The sequence below is a fragment of the Cygnus atratus genome, chromosome 2 (assembly GCF_013377495.2).
Source record: "Cygnus atratus isolate AKBS03 ecotype Queensland, Australia chromosome 2, CAtr_DNAZoo_HiC_assembly, whole genome shotgun sequence".
Lineage (NCBI taxonomy): Eukaryota > Metazoa > Chordata > Aves > Anseriformes > Anatidae > Cygnus > Cygnus atratus.
In genome coordinates this window covers 96,273,053-96,292,496 of record NC_066363.1, presented here as the reverse complement: position 1 = coordinate 96,292,496, position 19,444 = coordinate 96,273,053, and the positions used below count along the sequence as shown (strand labels likewise).

The following is a 19,444-nucleotide window of genomic DNA, read 5'->3' as shown; positions in this document are numbered from 1 at the left end:
CTTAAAAATATATATATACACACACACACCTTCTCAGGCCCTTAATCTCAATTTCAGATATGTTTTAAACAATTCAGATTTATCTTCAGTATGTGCCAACTTCTGGAATATCATCATATACAATACAGTCCAGAATTTCTAGAACACCATCAAAAAAAATCAGGAAACTTTTTTCCACATAGAATGGTTTAGGTTGTAAAAGGCCTCTGGATATCATTGGGTCTAATCCCCCTGCTCAGGCAGGATCACCTAAAGCTGGTGGCGAGGACCATGTCCATACAGTTTCTGAATGTCTCCAAAGAGAGAGATTTCCAAGGTGGGAACTCCACAACTTCTCTGGTCAACCTTTGCCAGTGCTCAGTCACACTCACAGTGAAAAAGTATTTCCTGATGCTCAGAGAAATCTTCCTGTGTTTCAGTTTGTGCCCACTGCCTCTTGTTGTGTCACTGGGCACCACTGAAAAGAGCCTTGTTCCGTTCTCTTTACAGGTATTTATAGACATTTATAAGTTTCCCCTAAGCCTTCCCTTCTCCAGGCTCTCTCAGCCTTTCCTCGTAAGAGAGATGCTCCAATCCCTTAATCATTTTCATGGTCCTTCACTGGACTCTCTCCAGTAGCTCCATGTCTCACTTGAACTGGGAAGCCCAGAACGGACACAGTACTTCACGTGGCTTTACCAGTGCTGAGTGGAAAGGATGAATCACCTCCCTCGACCTGCTGGCAACACTTCTCCTCATGCAGCTCAGGATACTGTTCGGCCTTCTTTGCCACAAGGGAACATTACTGGCTCATGGTCAACTCGGTGTCCACCCAGATCCTTTTCTGCCAAGCTGCTTTCCATCTGGGCGGCCCCAGCATGTTCTGGTGGATGGGCCTGCTCCTTCACAGGTGCAGGACTTTGCTCTTCCTCTCGCTGAACTGCATGAGGTTCTTGTCGGCCCATTTATCCAGCCTGTTGAAACTATACTTCCTCTACGTCTAGCAAATGAAGTTTAATCTTACATCTAGTCAGGCTTTTAGTACTGCACAAGGATTATCTAGAAGGGACAAGATAAATTGTTTACACAAACAGATACAGATTCCTGAGGTAAACAATTTCCTACTCGCAACAAAATTCCTGAACCTTTACAGAATAAGAAGACAAGATCCATATGCATCAGTCTTTTGGAAGTTCACTTAAACGTTTTTTTCGTTTGTTTTTAAAGCTTAAAGCTTTTATTTTCTGCAATCTTGAGGAAAATTGTTTTACTAAAATGGCTACTTTGGTTAGAAAAACACAAGCTATTCTCCCCTATCTGGCAAGAGTCTAGTAGACAAAGCAAAATTCAATGTTTTACTACAAAGAAAAGTGCGAAGTATCTGATATAATAGCTGGAAACATATTTCTTCAGTATCAACTCTTCTGCTTTAGCTCAGATGATGAGACGGGCACACCTCTCTGACTGTGGACTATTACTTGCCTTCAGCAGGAAGCTAAATTTTGTAGCATAGATAGGAATAATTAGTTATTAGCTTTGTTGCCAGGGAGATAGTGTTTTCTATAAATGCCAGTTGGCTGTGGAATTTAATTCTACCAGACCGGTAAGACACAATAGACCACTGTCACCTTTAGACTTACTGAGAAATTCCTTTCTTTAAGAAGTCCTGCATCAACCAGTGAACAGACATGGCAAACAAGGTCTTATCTGGATCACAGTCAAGCGTTATTTTGGTGAGGGGGTGGGAAGAGAACCCAAAACACTGTGTTGGTCGTGCAAGTCATAACTGCAAACGTGTTTTCCCTTGGAAGGGGATTAAAATCGAATGCTACAGCAGCTTTCATCTGAACTATCTTGGCATTTCATAGAATCATAGAATGGTTTGGGCCTGGAAGGGACCTTAAAGACCATCCAGTTCCAATCCCCTGCCATGGATGGGGATACCTTCCACTAGACTAGGTTGCTCAAAGCCCCATCCAGCCTGGCCTCGAACACTTTTCATGTTACCATAGAACTAGAACGGTCATCTGACATTACTCGAGGACGTCTACAAGCTACATTAATGATTTTAAATAAGGACTAAAATATTAAAATATCATGCAACTCTCCTTCCTTGTAATTATTATTTTTTCCAGTAAAGAAAAAAGGTATTCTTCCCATTTACAAGAATGCCTTAAGAAGTAAAAACAGAAGACAGGTGCACAAAAATATACTTTGTATATCAACACTATGAATCTAGCAGCATTCCTAATAAGGAAGCAATTTTCAATGCCACATACAAGGATATGACCATGGAATTCAATTTACCTCTACAGACAAAACACACTATGGATGTAACAACCACGGATGTAAGACAAAGTGACCTGAAAAGAAAAAAGTAACAATCTCTTTGTCAGTGCCTACATTTCGCTTTTCAGAAACTACTCACATCTTACCTTTGTTCTGCTGTATTTGCATTAGTCTCCAAGTCACACCAAGCAATCTGTTCACCTGCTTGCTATTCAGCCTGCTGCCATCCTGGAGAGTATCTGTCACAAATTTCCTTATCATGTCCAACCAACCAGAATCTGCCTGCAGTGTTGAAGCGCTTGCTAGTGAAACCATTATGTCACACAAGGTTAAGTTCAGTAAAAGATGGTCTACACTGTTTGAGGGTGTCATACAACACTTGTTGCTAAGGAGGAAAGGAGGGGAAAAAAGAAAAAAAATCAAAAAAAATTATGCCTTTTAATATACAGTTACTTCAGTAGAAATTATACCACATGGAGAAGAAAAATTATAAATACTGATATTTTAAAGCAAACACACTTTTTAAAAGAGTCTTCATATTTGACTGTTACATCCCATTCAGGTAAATGACAATTTTTGTTTTGCCACCATGATACCTATTTCTTGTATTTATAGCGGCAGTGAGAACCAAAGCTGTAAATTGTGTCTCTACGGCTGATTTCTCCTCTGAGACTTTTACCCTGGTCTAGCACCACTTTTAGGTGACTGAAACAGGAAAAGGAACACTAGAAAAACTACCCCTTAGTTTTGTTTTTTGTGTTTCGTCTTCTGTGAGGAATCACATGGATTTTGTCACCGTCAGACAACTAAAAGCACCATGAACAGCACAGAGAAATTCATTTATGTACCTTTTTCCACTCTCCTATGGAATAAGAAACACATTTATCACTGTTACTATATTCTTCAGAGGTCTGAAAGTCAAAATTAAGGGTTACCAAGAAAGGAATCAAGGATGTTGCAGCTTGACATCTGATGCTGGAACTTCAGTTCACGCTGACTGAACACCCACAGTATACAAAAAGAAAGTCAAAGAATTTATCTACAGAAAGCTGCACATATGAATACCTACATTCAGAATGTGATATAGAGTTGTGAAAATGACATAACAGAGCACTTTACCCTGTGCTAACTTAAGTCTAGTCACTCGTCAATTCAATAAAGCCAACTGTTAAAATACGGGGAAGTAAATCTCAAGGTATGGGCTTAATTTACACATTGCATAAATGCTAGTATCTTTTTTCATGTTCAGAACGTGTTGACACGAAGGGCTATCTGCAGTACTGTGATAAGTTTCTGTAACATTTTGCAAACTGGAGAAGGAAGGAAGCCTTAAAAGGCCATGTGAGATTTCTAAATGCAAGCCTTCACACCAATATATCGGTAAGTAGGGAAAACAAAAGGTAACTATTTTTATTTACATCACACAAGGCTAAGTTTTTGGAAGTCCTCAATTAATATCCAAAACAAAACCACAAAAGTCTCCAGTATCTATCCAACAGCATACTTATTAAGTGCAAGAATAGGGCACAATTTAGGAGTATAGTGAAGAAGGATGCACAGAACTTTACTAAGTCAGGGTGTCACCTACAAGACAAGAAACATGGTTGCTTTGCCCAACTACTAGTTCTCAGATTTTCAGTTTCAAGAAAGGGAGTTCAGGTCAAAACCTGGAAAAGCAAAACATTTTTTGGCTTTATCAACTTAATGGACAAGGCTAGCTGAAATGAAAATATTTCACTAGGAGCTATGCCGTACCTCTAATCTATGTGCCCTTCTAGGAATGGAGAATGCAATACTTGAAATACCAAACACGATTTCAAACAGAAATATACCTGCAGCACGATAATGATAGACCCTTAGAATAAAGCAAGATTCCACTATGACAGCTCCATTTTCAGCAGCACAGTTTGCAGTACTTTCACTTCTTTAAAACAGCTTTTTCATTTCTACTGGAGGACTTTCAGATGACTTCCTACACAAAACTTTTAATAAGTACAACCAAAATGCTCTGGTTGTACAGACCTCCCAGGAACACACAATAAAAAGTTTAACAACATTAAAAACTTAGTGAGGCTCACATATATTCTCTCATTTTACGAAACTAAAAGCTGTTAACACAACACTGATTTTATTCTTACCCTTTCCATGAATCTTTCTTTTTGTGCCTTACTGTTTCTTGTAAATAGTAAGGAAAACTACGCATGAAGTGGTGCTTGAAATCAACAAGGTAATTCATTCGGAGCCACACTTCCTATTAAGGAAAGCAGATGACAGAAAAGATGGTAGTAAGTGAAAAACATCAATGAAATCATGCACAAACTGGAAGATCCACAAAACAAGGGAGTAAAATTGTGATACAATTCAAGAGTGAGGGATAACATTTAATCCAAACTGGACCAGTGTGCGTTCCTAGCACATACTAAGGTGGATATACACAATATTAAACCAAGTGAGTTACAGGTATGAACTGAAAGCGCTTTTACACTAATTTATCAGTGAACTCTGATTTACTTGCAGTGACTGTCCTGAATTTTCCATTAAGACATACTCTGAGACTACCTTTCATCTTTCCCATTATTAACATACTCATAGTTCAAGACTTCCAACAAAACATCTTACTGAAAAAAGGTCATCCTTACACAATAAGGTTTTTATATTCAAAAATAATTTTACTTTTTGGTTTAACAGACATTCTCAGTCACCATTCCACAAACTATCTAGCAGAACCCACCGCACACACACAGAAGCTTGCACTGTTATTAAATTGATCAGGCACAGCAATCTTTTTTATGTATCCAAATATTAAGAGAATGACCATTAAACTATTTCAAAGATTAACAGGCTCCCACTAAGCGCATTCAGAGTGGTTTTCCAGAAGATCTCTAATAAGCACTCTGGCCCTTAGAGCCCAAGGACTGTTTCATAAGCAAAACTTGCATTTTCAAACTGAGCTATTTGAATGTACTTTATATATAAGATAAATATAAAGGAACAGAGAACATACAACTATAAAATACAGTATCCTCAAAAAAAAAAATTCTTCTGAACATCTTAAGGTCATAATGCACCTGTGTGTACCTCAAATGTCTTACAACTTGACACAGGAGCACTCCTTTCTTGTGACCAAAAGGCAGGCACCCTGTGGCTAAGGGCAGCAGCCGTAAAGCACCCTAAAGAAAAAGGTTAGCAGCAGCAGGCTGCCACAGCCTCCTTTCTGTCTGCTCCCAAGTGGCTCTGTAGAAAGGACAGAGGTAAATGGGAACAGCATGTTTTGTTCAGGGAAACTAAATTCACCCCTCTCGGGCTGTCTGTGTACGTTAGCTAACTCTAGTGTAATGGGTTGATTCCAGATTTTTTTGTAGTAATTATTCTGTACGTAGATTTTGTTTAGCACTAGAATCCTATACAGAGATGAAAGAGCTGTCAAGATATTCCTTCAACAGCCAAAATGACAAGAAAAGAGTGTGTGTGTGTTTTCGCGTTTGCAAGGCTTTCTGAAGAGCAGCAAACATTGCAAAAAAAAAAAAAAAAAGTAATTGATTTATCAAAATAAAAGACAGACAAAATAATCAGGGCAAAGACCTTCAAAGATGCTTTCCAAAACTCTTATTTAGGCTTTGATTCAGTGTCATGGGCGATACTACCAATCACGATACAGCAGTGTAGGTACCGCCAAACAGTTACAGACTTCATACAACCCTTGTCCCTTACCTTTCCAAGGGTTTAAGGATTGTTTTTCATTCCACTACCCCGATGTGTAAAACCTTTCAACATGTAAAAACAAGAAACAAATAATCCATACCACACTTTGGTCAGATTTATATTCTAGAGGTTATCTGGGAGACAACGCTCCTCTTCTCCAATATGATTTTCAGGCTCATAAGTTTTCGTGCTGGTCTGTCAGGAAGGATTCCTGGAGACTACTGCTGAACTCACTGCTCAGTTCAACAGACTCTTTTCTAGAGTAAGAGACCTGACAAAATCCAAACTCCAATTTTGCTCGAACCCTAGGCTTTTTCTCTCTTACTCAAATATTTCCACTATTTCCCACCACCAACTCACTGGTTTCTGATCAAAACAACATGAACTCTCATTATTATGCCACGGATCACTTCTCCCTTACCATTTTGTATGTTTCATCGTGTCGCTTTGTGAGCTTCCACAATAAATGTATTATACTAAGCACTTGCTGCATAAGCTGCTGAGAATCTGATTCCAAAAGATTTCCGAGAATGGGAGCTGATTGTGCAGGAGATGCTTCAATCCAGCACTCTATCAGTAATGGAATTATTATCTCAATAAAACCTTTTAAATTTTCAGCCGAGGACAGGCCTTTTTCTGCACTGTCCATTACACTTGCCAGAGACCTAAATGACAAAAGCAAAAAAAAGAAAAAGAAAAAGATAAAAGAAAAAGATAAAGATCACACCTTTAAAAACAGATTAAGCAATACTGCTTTCCTTTCTTTATACCAGAAAAAAATATTTTTAATACATTACAGGTTCGCTTTCCTTCTTGGTAAATATTTCAATAAGGAAAAACGGAATCATAGAATCACAGAATATCCCGAGTTGGAAGGGACCCATAAGGATCATCGAGTCCAACTCCTGGCACCGCACAGGTCTAACCCAAAAATTCAGACCATAGTTCAAACCAACTACAACAAACCTGTTCCCGAGACTCCCTGCAAATCTGTGTGCTTCTACAACAGCTTCTTAGATTTCAGCACTTCTCTCCCCACTGTTACATGTAAGGTCTACAGAAATGCAGAAATACGATTTGTATTATCATATCGCCTTCAAGTACCAGGTAAGATTTCACTGTGCTCAGCACAACGGAATAAAAAACTTTTACCTTAAGTTTTAAGCTCCTTGAAGCAAAATAATGAAACTGACTACAAAGTATTGTCAAACGCATGAGGTTTATTACAGTTAATAATGATCTTCAGCTATAATAAACGTAATGGTTGCTCATAATAATAGAAAAATCATTCTGCCAAACCATAACCAATTCCCATTGTGACGGCTTAGCTTTAATGCTCTGGAGAGCAACTAGCTCAAAAATTATTAAAATGATCTGATAATAAACAAAAATTATCCAAAAATAAAGAGATAACGTTTAAATCAAACTAGTATACATCTCCCAGAAAGCAAGAAAACCAAGATTTTTTTTTTCCTGGTAACACTTCTGTTTTCTTTTTCCACAAGGGATTATCCACACAAATGACAAAATCCTGCTCCTGAGTATTTTCAGGCAGTTTATATCCATTTTAAGAATGTTCTTTAAAGAAAGTAACTCATGAAGCACTCCTGCTATTTTTGAGCAATACGGAAGCTTTTGGAAGTGTTTCTAAACAACGAAAGAGCTCTTAAAAAGTTTAAAAAAAAAACACAACACAGAGGAGCAATGTTAACTTCAACTCATAATTGCTGACATTGTGAAAGCAAAATCATCATGGAACACAAAATGCTCATAGCAAGAAATTTCTATAATTCGAAATTCTTAATATAAGTAAAAATTGGTATGCTCAATTTCCTATTAAACCCCTTCCTATTTCAGTGATGTTCTCCAAGAAACTTTTCTTTACAGATAAACACCCAAAATGAAATCTGAAAAACTACTTGCTTTCTTCCCACAGGTTGTTTACAAATATTTTAATTTGGTATTGAATTAAAGAGATTAACCAGTTTTCTCTGGTCATCCTACCATTTTCAAGCCATCCAATTTGCTATATCTTTCAAAGAAGCTTTAAAAAAAACAAAAAAACCCTCAGCACTAACAGCAACAACCAATATATGCAGTCAACTGTTTTTTGCTTTTCCTCTTTAAAAAAAAAAAAAGGATTTTTATTAACTATCTGCTCTGCAGACACTACAGTGAAGACATCAGTTTCTTTTAGACTATAGGGTTTAAGGTGGATAACTCTAATGTAGACATCTAAAGGCAGAGTAGACAAATCTCATCTTCTAGTTATACCCATCACAAATCCTACAGCATCACTGGATGATTAAGTTGCTCCCAAGACCTCTAATTTCACTGAACAATGCTGTCCTGTAAATGCTAATAACATGAGAATACTAGACACTTGGCTGAGATTCTGGAGTGTCGGTAATTGGGTAACATAGTTCTGAAGTCATACTTTCAAACAATTTCTCTGAAAAGAATACCTGGTATTACAGCAGAGCTCTGGCATTACAGCAATCTGTTTCTGGACCAGAAAAATCACCTCATTAAACAACGAGCAGTGCATGAAACCTGAGAACACACACCTCAAGATTCCTACTGAAGTATAACAAAGCACAGCCCTCTATTTTAGTGCTCATCTGAAACAAGGAACGGGAAGAAAAAAAAGAATCAGTGCCAAAAGGGATATCCCACCCAGATGCTGAGAGCATCTGGGAAAGAAAACTTAGCATAGCTTTCACGTCCCCCCTCAAAAGAAGCCCCTAGGTCTCAAAATATTCTCCTCCACGCATGCAAGGTTGACAGCAAAAGGGGTACATAATGACAAAGTATGCATACTGAACAGATGGCACTGATCTGGTGAGTGCATCCTTTGCCATACACGGTCATACGAACCAGGAGAGTTTGATGTCAATTAAAGTGTCAATCTTTCTGTCCCATATCTGTTACCATTAGTCCTTAATAGCAGGGTGGCTCTGAAAAACACCACAAAACTCATTACCTTCACTTTGGGATAAATTATTATTAAGGGGAGCTGTAAGATACTCATGTACGTAGCGCCTTAAGCTGTCGTTTTTCTTAAAATGCCAATATTCCTATAAGGAATACCAAACAAAATAATTTTTCTTTGTAACATAACCGCAACTTGACTGTAAGGGAGTGAAAAAAACTTAGGGAAGGGAAACTTAGTCAAGGAAGCATAAAAGAAACAGAAAATAGGAAAAGAACAACTGGCTGCTTGAAATAGAAAGTCACTGAATGATAGTGATTTCTTTTTCTTTTGGTCTTGCAGTCTAAATCAGATTACTGTGCTCCTCTTCCTTAGGTACGCATCGCCTATTTCAGCAGAAAAACACTCAGCTGTATTTTCCACTTCTATCTGATGCACAGCACACACATATACATTCACTGTGCTTTGTCTTCCATCTCGGTCACTCGAGTCTTCTCCAATTTACTCTGCAGCTTCATTTTATCCTTTCTTGGCAGAACAGATGCTCTATCATTTCGCTTCAGTACCGTTTCCAGTCCAAAAAAAGATGACACACCTTGGTACCACCAAATTCAAGCCGTGAGGGCCTTCCATTTTTCCAACCCTGAAACGAAGTGATGCAAAAAGCAGCGCAGTCAGCAGCAACACATCAGGCAGAAAACACGTTCTAGTAATCTCCTACTTCATTGTGGTCTTTAATTCACACATAGTAGGAAGACCTAACACACAACAGAACGTAACAAAGCCTTAATATTTGAATTGCTGAACCACCCAGCATTCCAGAAGAGATCTACGCTGTTCACCAAATGCTAGTACTGCTAGCTGGAAAACCCTTGGAAAATCCTGTTCTGTAATCACTAAATTATCTAGGAGGCGGCATCCCTACCTGATGAACCACCAAGATTAAAAAGATACAGGAACACACACACAAACCTATCAGCAACTTCAAAAATTTAAAATATTATTAATGGTGTTTGGAAGCCTACTTTTTAAAGAAAAAAGTCAAAACTTATTTGCAGTATTAGTGATGAGCCCTTTTACCACCAATATACACACGCAATGCAATTAGTCACTTCTGGTTTGGCCAACTCTTACTACCGATAGTTAAGACTTGACTATTTCTGTGTCAACTTCTTTAAATAAAACCACACACACCACTTGAGATTTTGGAGATCTGCAACAGAGACATTCTGCACCTCTTACTAGGAGTCATTTCTGTCCCTGCAGTAATGGTCACAGCAGAGGCCCAGGAATGACCGTCGAAGGCCACAGTTGGGATTGGAAGAGACAGAATTAAACATCTTCAGATTACTAGAAAAGATTTCAGGGAGAAGGGCTTCACGCTGTAGGCGTCTTTCCTGTTTCTCGTAGCAAACAGAAAAGCCCCCAGGTAACCTCCACTCTTAACATTCCACGAATATCCAGTAAAACAAGCTCTGCTAGCCCCTTCGTACAAAAGGGCTGCACCAACCAACGAGCAAATACAACAGAACGAGAACACTTTAGTACCTTGTGTGGCTATCCCTTCTCTTGCCAATCTTCCGCTCCGCTGCCATCAGCTCTCTCTGCCAACTTGGCCTCGGACGCTAGCAGTGTTGCCTTCTACTCTTCCGGCTCCTCCTCGTGCTTGGAACGGCTTTGTGAAAGCATTTATAACCAGAAGCGGATCACGATGTTTCACCGAAATCTAGCTCCTCAGAAAAGGGGAATCCAATTCAGGAGACACCAGGTGCGGTTTATTTTCCCCGACCTTGGACACAATGCACCTCCAGCTGTTACAGGGCATGGCACAGCACGCACTGCGCGTCACTCGGTGCGCAGTACAAGAACCCCCCGGTACTCGGTGGTCCGTAACTCTTTGCCGCTGTCTGCAAGACGAGGTCCATAGGACCGTTTTGCACCGAAACCCTCCCCTGCCTTGAGGCTGGATTTCACTGCTTTAGTTTCTAAGGTAGGTTTAACTGCAGCAGCTATTGTTGGACATCACTGAACTCTTAAGCTATGCTAACACCACTTCCGTGACAATAAGCTTTACAATTTACTTAGCTTCATATAAATTTCCCATACCTACCACAGGTAACATGCTATCTACCAAGAGGAAGCCTAAGAGAAGAGGAATGGAACAGCCTTTTGTATGTCACCAAGATGGAGATTGAAAAGACCTGCTAATTCAGGCCCACATCTGGGGCATTAAAAGAGAACACCTCTTCTTCTGCACCTCCTTCAAAGAAAAGAGGCGGACATACTGAAGGACCAGACAGTGGGTTTTATACCTTTTTTCTGCCACTGACCTCCTAGATCAGTTTGGTAAAAAAACACTTCATATCCATCCCGTAGTCAGTCTTGTTCGGCAGCAAAACAAGGACTGCGGTTTCTCTTCAAAACCCCCTGAGATCTACAGATTAGAAGTGCTGTGTAACAGCTAAACAGCAGTTCTGTTTTTCAGGTAGTTCATGCCAGCTGTTCTACCACCACATGGGTAACATCTATAGTCATAAGTACACATCAGGATGGCAACATCAAAAAGGTACCACAAGAAGACTTTGGGGGTGGAGGGGCAGGGCTCCCCTCTGGTTTGAGGTGAATCAGAAAAGACAGAGAGAAACAAATATGGTTAGTTATTTCTCCCTAAACTTCAGTTCAGATCTAGTTAGAGCCCCAGACCTTTCTGTTACTAAGCACGCTATGCTTTTTTCCCCACTTTCATCAGCATGTCTCAGCAGAGACACCCTTTATCCATAATGAAGGCACAAACTTGGGAATTGATTTAGAATATCCAAAATTGGAAACTGAGCAGAGCTTCCCACAGCCAGGTGCATCTTATCGTACTATTTTACAAGGAGGCTACATTCAGATGAAGAAATTACACTCCTTCTCAAGTTATTATAGACTCTTGGAGGTGAAAGCACAAAGTTTCAATCAAGTTCCTTATTGCTGTGTAACAGATAGATTCACATTTAGTACAGAGAAATCCCTGTCCGCTTGCCCCCACACGTATTTGATACCCTGCCATACTCTGTAGTCTTCAGTTTGCAATCCAAAAAACTAACAAGTTGCTCTTCCAGAATTATCATGAATAGCATAAATAAAGCCTATACTTGCTAACAAGCTATCTGCCGAGTTTTTCCAGCCACTGCAGTAAAACTGCACGTTACACTAAATACCCTGGAATACAACTAATAGACAATCCCACCATGAGAATTAAACAGTTGCTTCCGACAGCAGCAAGCCACAGTTCAACACTAATTGTGGCCATCCAGGTGACACGAACTAATTTGGGAATTCATGTTTTCTCACCTCAGTCTAAAGGAGGAGTTGATCTTTGGTCGTAAGCCACCGTTCTCATACAGCTGTATGTGCTGCTGATTATTTGCATGGACCTTCCAGCTTATACATATGGGGTTCCTCCCAGAATGAGGACTATCCTTTTGTTCCTGAAGCCCTTCGTCTTCGATTTCATTGGATCCATCTACCACAGCCTGGAGAAACTTCTTGAGCCTGATGAGTACGTTCAGCCTCCACTGCTGAGAAGTTACCCTGCGGTTTGGGTTAACAGACAGCATCCAGGAAAGTTTCTCTCTGCTTTTCAGTCTTTTTGACAGTTGCTGGTGAGAGATAAGCTCTACAAAATTCTTCAGTAATATAACACTGCGGTCTGTAAGAAGAGCTGGGTATGCTTCCAGTAAAACATCCAGGACTTTCAATGAATCTTCCTGAATTCCCACGCTGATGTGAGTCATGGCACTGGAGAGATGGGCACTTACCAAGGGGAAAAACGGAGCAATCTGTTCAGCTCTTATTTTTGAAGCCAAGAATTGAAGCAGCTGAACAGCCGCTCCTCTGACACCAGAATCTTTGTCTGTAAACACAGCTGCCACCTCACTTATTATATTCGAAAGGTGGGCATCAATTACAAACGGATACTGAGACAGGAGCTCTTTGAGCCCAAGAAGTGCATTTTGCTTAACCCCAGGACTGTAATGGTGCATCTGTGAAAGCAGATCCTATAAGGAAAGAAACATGTACATTTGCTATCATTATCACTCTAAAGACTTTTAATTTCCTCACCTATTTTCTAGCACATTTTCTCCTAAATATTAGAAAATACAGAATCTATTCTAATGATGTATTGCTGTCTGTAGCAGCGTTGTAAATTCAAAACAAATGTAATATTGGTTTAAAGTATAACAACGAAAAAATCAGCAATATTCAACAACATGAAAAACAAGACACCGTAACTTGTCCTTCAGGTAATTACATAACTGTCGTTCTCAAGTACATATACAAGCTTACTGACTTAACAGAGGCACAACCAAGAATTGTCCTCTCACAGCTAGTCTCAAAAGTAGAACTATAAAATTTTAGTCTCAACAGCTCTCTTCAGTTTAAGAGTTGCAAGATATGGAAGACAACGCAAAGGACGGAAAGCAGAAGGTACATGTCAAGTCATTATCTGTCACTTCAGAATGTATTATCACAATATACCTTTATGTTAAGTTTTCTGTTTTGTGCGGTAAGCAATCCATCTTCTTTAAGCTGTTCAGGAATTTGTATGGCCTTTGTTTTGAAGGTGGTATCTGTTGCATTTTCTAATTTTGGCTTTTTTTTCCCAACTTTTAATTTCACTTTCTGGAAGTCTTCTTGATGTTTCCTTTTTTTAGTCATTCTGATTCTCTGCAAAAAGACATTCAGAATTTTAATACATTACAAATACATTTTTCACCAAAAAGCAGCAACTTCCTAGTGAAATCTACTGTTTTTACTCTCTTTCCTATGTATAAACTGTTGCCCACTACTGAGACAAGATGGTAAGCCAAACAGACCCGCAGGCTGATCCAGAACTGTTCTTCTAGTGTCCAGAAAATATTCCACTGTTCCTCTGGTTGCCTTTCAATAAAGTGAAAAAGAGTGAAAAGATCACTTAAGTATCATCATCTTCCACTGCTTTATCAGAATAAGTTGTGGTTTTCTGCAATTTTCTGTTTTTCTTTAACAAATGGTCCTGCTGATAAGGCAACTTTTTATGTACCTGACCCCTTGTCATGGCTAAAGAGCTCAGTTAACAGTTTCATTTCATTCGTACATTGTTTAAAAACTCGATCATTAACAACATACTTGTTTCCACCCGTAATATCATGCATCTCACCAGGCCTTCACTAATAACGGCAACATAAAGAAACTCCAAGAAAACTTCCACTACACTCTTAAAAGTCCAGGATGTGCATTTAAGAATAATCATTAGGAAGAAGAGGGGGTGAAAAAAGGTTAAAAGGCACAGAATAAAAAGAGGTTGAAAAACTAAGTCATTGAATAAAGCCTAAGAAATATGGTAGCATAAATAGCTTTATTTACTTGCACAGTAATACTAGAAGAGATATGCAATAACCAAAAAAAAGCCCAGTTCCCAAACTTCAGTTTCTTGGCTTGGATACATCTGTACAGATGAAAGTACACCTAGTTCTACCAGACCAAAAAAACACTACACCACAGGTTCCCTTATCTTCCTTCCCTGCTCACTGTCCCCATACATCTTCTAAAATTACTCAAAACAAAGCTCTAGAAGCTGATCACGCAATACTCAACATCTTGTACAAATTGTGCCTAGATTTCTGATAATTAAGACAACGAATCCATGGTCCAAGGACTCCTAGAAGTAGTCGCAGAGATTACTTACAATTTAAAAGTGTGAAAGGAGAGATGAGCGCACAGTTTTTACAATGTTGAGGTTTAACATTTCATAACGTCCTAATAATAAAAGGTAATTTATGCATGGAAATCTGAATACGTCCAGATGTCATTGTATACAGATATATCCAGCTTTAAAAGTTCACATCAGATATGTAAACTTTTTGTATCTTCTGTATGACAGGAGCTCGCTTTTGAGCTACTCTTTGGGTACCTAACTTTCGCGCATTATTAATAACTGATCTGTAGGAACACATTGTGAACACAAGGTTCGACATTCATAAAGCAAGTTAACTAAAAAAAAAATGAAAGAAATCTATATAGGTGGTTAAGCCTAGAAAAATAAAACATCCCAACGATTGCTTTATGACCACTATTGACTCCAGAAAGCAGAATTCCACAGCCGATTTTCCAACAGACTTCAGATTTGGTAAATCTGTGCTGTACCACATTATTTCATCCACACACCACAGCTACATGTGAGGCCACTTTAAGTGAAGCGTAAATTTAGGATAAAGAATCTGTTGGCTGAAGAGACTTACACCTTGGGGTTTGGTCCCAAAATAAAAAGGTCCTTTAGCATCCTAGCACAACAAGTGTTCATACTTGGTTTCATAATTTATATATATTAACGTTATGCATTTTTAAGGAAAGAACTACAAGATTTTCGCTACTCAATTAGAAGACACAGAGAAATAGCTAAAAGCTTTAGTCATGACCGACTTCCACTTACTAGCTTGCCTTACCAGATGTTAGGAGGTCTCCCTCTACCAGATGTCTTCCACCCAACACTGAATTACAAATACAGGCACACACACACACACAGGGACAAAAGCAATAATTTTAAAGCAGAAAGCTTACGAAGCCCGTTTCTCCCGGCAGCAGAAGGAAGCCCAGCTTGCCCTGCACTGCGTATTTCGGGTAGGGTTTATTGGGAACCCAACCACGTCCAACTCCCACATCCCCACAAGCAGAGATAAAATGGTCACAGAACCCGCGTCGGGAAACCCCCAGACCCTATATAACCAGACGCTGAGGGCAGCGCACACAACTTGCAAAATTATTTTAATTACCGGCTTTTAATGACCTGCAGCCCCCCGGCGGCCTCCCCACCCGCGGGCCGGGGGCTGCAGCCGCACGGCCGCCAGGGCCCCTTCCCCCGCCGGGACCCTCCGGCCCCGCCGCCCTGCCCCTCGCCGGCCCGGCCCTGCGCCGCGCCCTCCCCCGGCCCCGGTCCCCTCCGTCCCCCTCCCGCCCTCACGGCGGCCGCGGCCCCTCACCGAGCACGCGGCAGCGCCAGCCCCCGCCGCGCCGCGCTGCTCCGCGCCGCCCCGCCCGGGAAACGGCCGCCCCACGTGAGCGGGCGGAGAGCACCGCGCCCCGCCCGCGCCCAGCGCCGCCTGTGGGGCTGGAGGACCGCAGCTACCGGGGCTCCTCGGCGGGCTGCCCTCGGGGGAGGGGGGCGAGGGTCTCTTACGGCGCTCCGGTGCCTGTACCTTTCTGTATCACCCACTAAAACGTGTCCCCAAGCACCAGGTCCAACCGTTCCTTGAACACCCCCAGGGACGGTGACGCCACCACCTCCCCGGGCAACCCGTCCCAATGCCTGACTCCTCTCTGAGAAGAAATGTCTCCTTATTTCCAACCTAAACCTCCCCTGGTGCAACCATTCCCTCTAGCCCTATCACTAGTTATCTGTGAGAAGAGGCCGACCCCCAGCTCCCCACAACTTTCTTTCAGGCAGTTGTAGAGAGCAATAAGGCCTCCTCTGAGCCTTCTCCAGACAAAACAACCCCAGTTCCCTCAGCTGCTCCTCACAGGACTTGTGTTCCAGGCCCTGCACCAGCTACGTAGCCCTTCTCTGGACACACTCTTTGATTTAACATGATCAAATGTTAAATCTTAACGTGATTAAATCAGGTTTGTTTCACATACACGTATAGCAGAGCAGTCTCTTGTAGAACAGGCCCACCTGTTCACCAACAGATGACAGCCTTCTCGCTAAACAAGATGTTTTTAGCACTTCCTGCAAAAGAAGTATTTTGTACGACTCCACTTAAGCACAGACTCACGCTTCATGAGTACTGCCGCAGTTGTGTTCTTCTGCTTGTGCCAGCTTTTTTTTTGGCGTCACCATCCCTGGGGGTGTTCAAGGAAAAGTTGGACGTGGTGCTTAAGGACATGGTTTAGTGGGTGATAGTGGTAGTAGGGTGATGGTTGGACCAGATGATCTTGAAGGTCTCTTCCAACCTTAATGATTCTGTGATTTGTAAGATACTCAGAGCTACATTTTCCACTTTGCAGCCTGACAAAATTTCAAAACAGAAAGTGATGCTTTTGCAGGAAACTAAGTAGCTTTAAAGCAATCTGTGATTCTCACTCTACCTTCTTCTCTGACCCATCTTAACGCATCGATTAGGAGAACAATTTGATCACATCGCTAAAGTAATTATGTTACACTAGTTTGATTTGAATGTATGTGGATGCTTGCTAGAAGTTCAACAGCACTGAAAGATGTCAGCATTCCACCACACAAGGCATTAATTACATCATTTTAATTACCGGAAGCTGAGCTGTCTTGGGTAAAATTTCTTATTTGTAGTAAATACTAGGATCATTTTTCATGTTTACTTTGAGCCCAGCTACAGAATCACAGAATCGAAGGGACCTCAAAAGATCGTTGGGTCCAACCCCCCTGCCAAAGCAGGCTCCTTAGAGCAGGCTGCCCAGGTAGGTGTCCAGATGGGCCTTGAATATCTCCAGAGAGGGAGACTCCACAACCTCCCTTGGCAGCCTGTTCCAGTGCTCCGTCACCCTCACTGTGAAGAAGTTCTTTCGCATGTTGGTGCGGAACTTCCTGTGCTCTATCTTGTGGCCATTGCCCCTTGTCCTATCCCCACAAACCACTGAGAAGAGGTTGGCCAAATCCCTCTGTCTCCCACACCTCAGGTATTTATACACAGTGATGAGATCCCCTCTCAGTCTTCTCTTCTCCAGGCTGAACAGACCCAGGTCTCTCAGCCTTTCTTCATAGGGAAGATGCTCCAGGCCCGTCACCTCTTGACTTGTATCTCATATTCTGGCTTCCCACCTTCTCTGCTGACTGCTTCTGGAAGCCAGGGCTTTGTGGAGTACCTTAAAGATGCTGGGTTACAAGTGTATCTCTTACTTTCTCCAATTTTTTACTTTGAATCTGTTTAGGAAGTGCTTGAGGTCATTTGAATGTGTTCAGTTAGATTTTATGCTCTCTGCAGTGACAGAAGGTAGGAGTTAACAGGGTACTTACTAAAAGAGCATTTTCAATGAAATAGATGAATGGCATTGTGCTCCATGAGAACATTTTTAATTGTATTTCTAAAATGAAGTTACATAATAACATCTCCTCCAACAAAAATGCAATAATAAAACCCAAGATTTGCATTTACAGAGTATAAAAACAATTTAAAGACTTAAGAATAGTTTCAGTGAAGGCAATGCAGAGCCAGCGTTAGCATTTCAGGTTTCACATATGCTATCAACCCCTTGGGCACACTATATGAGTTTTGTACACTGATGCCTAGATCAAATTCACAAGATGGAGCCTGCTGCTTCAAAAGGGATAATAAATTTCTAACTCAGAAAGACATATCACAATCCTAGAAGAAACTGGAAGCAAAACAAGGGCAGGATGTTTCTATAACTCTAGAGTTACGATCAGAGGTCATCACAATGTACACCAGGCAGCTTGTCTTCTGTTGCATACTCAAACATTTTCATTTCCTGTCAATTCACCTGAGCGCCCTTCTCTTTCACACGTTACGCCTTATAAGAGAAGTTCAAGTTCTGCAATTTTGTTAAAGATTTCTCCCAAGCTCTCTGGTGTCTCAGTAAAATATGTTATACTAAGGTAAAGCTAAAAGAAAAATCAGTCCCCAATTGGTAGAATTTTTCTTGTTATTGCTTAAGTTTTAAATTCAATGAATTCTCCGGATACACAGAATGTCTGCCTTGGTGTTACTTTAACGATCAGTGTATAATATTAAGTCCAGCACAACATTTCTTAAGCATCATTAGTAGAGATAGTGCCTTAAAAAAAAAAAAATTGGACACAAGTAAAATATTATCTTTAAAAACTGTTTTGGAACAAAAATACAGTTTTCCATTAGCACAAGAATATACTGAGCCATCACAAAACACAGGCAGATACAAAACCAAACAAAGTAACACTTTTGTAGACTCTATTTACACCAGAAAACAAAGTTTTAAAGGGAGACTAACTGCACAGCGGATTAGACTCTGGTCTTATCTCTGTTTCTGAACAGAACAAACTTCAAGACATTCTAGAAATTCTTCACAATTTCATTAAAATAGTATTTTTTTTCTGTTTTAATTTCTTTATTTGTCATTGAAACATTTTCATTCCTACGTGGTTAATTCTAACTAACCAACTATCCATACTCCTCCACAGTTAGTTTGTTCATGGAACAAAACTAACCAATTCTGCTGCTTTTTTTTTTTTGTTACCTTTCTTTTACGGCAGCTTACATTCCAAGATATGAAGATTTGAAACCACCACGATGAGGATTCTCAGTTCCATCCAGATCTCCAAAAAAAGTCTGAGTTAACATTAAAAGGTTCATTTACCATCTGGCCCCATCATGTCTGTATTATACCAGCTTTTGGCTGCAAAGCTGAAGAGCTTTAATTAGAAGCACTGAACGCTACCCAAGACCACACGCAGGAAGAAGATTTTAATTAGGCAATTTAATTTTAAAATTTTATTTTTTCCAAACACATTAATCTGTAGCCATCCAAAACATTTTTCTATCCTCCTACCAA

General features: G+C 40.4%; 1 protein-coding gene across 3 annotated transcripts in view; it reads right to left on the bottom strand.

Annotated features, from left to right (window-relative positions):
* Positions 1 to 15,981, bottom strand: part of TEX10 (testis expressed 10) — a 52,545-nt gene extending 36,564 nt beyond the window's left edge. Inside the window, exons 1-7 of one of the 3 annotated variants that reach the window (XM_050709197.1) lie at positions 15,907 to 15,963; positions 15,373 to 15,417; positions 13,427 to 13,615; positions 12,239 to 12,945; positions 6,392 to 6,635; positions 4,407 to 4,519; positions 2,415 to 2,653 (exon numbers count right to left, since the gene is read on the bottom strand). In XM_050709197.1, coding sequence (XP_050565154.1) covers positions 2,415 to 2,653; positions 4,407 to 4,519; positions 6,392 to 6,635; positions 12,239 to 12,945; positions 13,427 to 13,606 — 1,483 coding nt within the window. In that variant the 5' untranslated portion in view covers positions 13,607 to 13,615; positions 15,373 to 15,417; positions 15,907 to 15,963. Of the gene's footprint in view, positions 1 to 2,414; positions 2,654 to 4,406; positions 4,520 to 6,391; positions 6,636 to 12,238; positions 12,946 to 13,426; positions 13,616 to 13,764; positions 13,829 to 15,372; positions 15,418 to 15,906 lie in introns of all 3 variants that reach the window. The other 2 variants (XM_050709196.1, XM_035550621.2) reach the window with 2 other exon arrangements.
* Between the last annotated feature and the right edge of the window lie 3,463 nt (positions 15,982 to 19,444).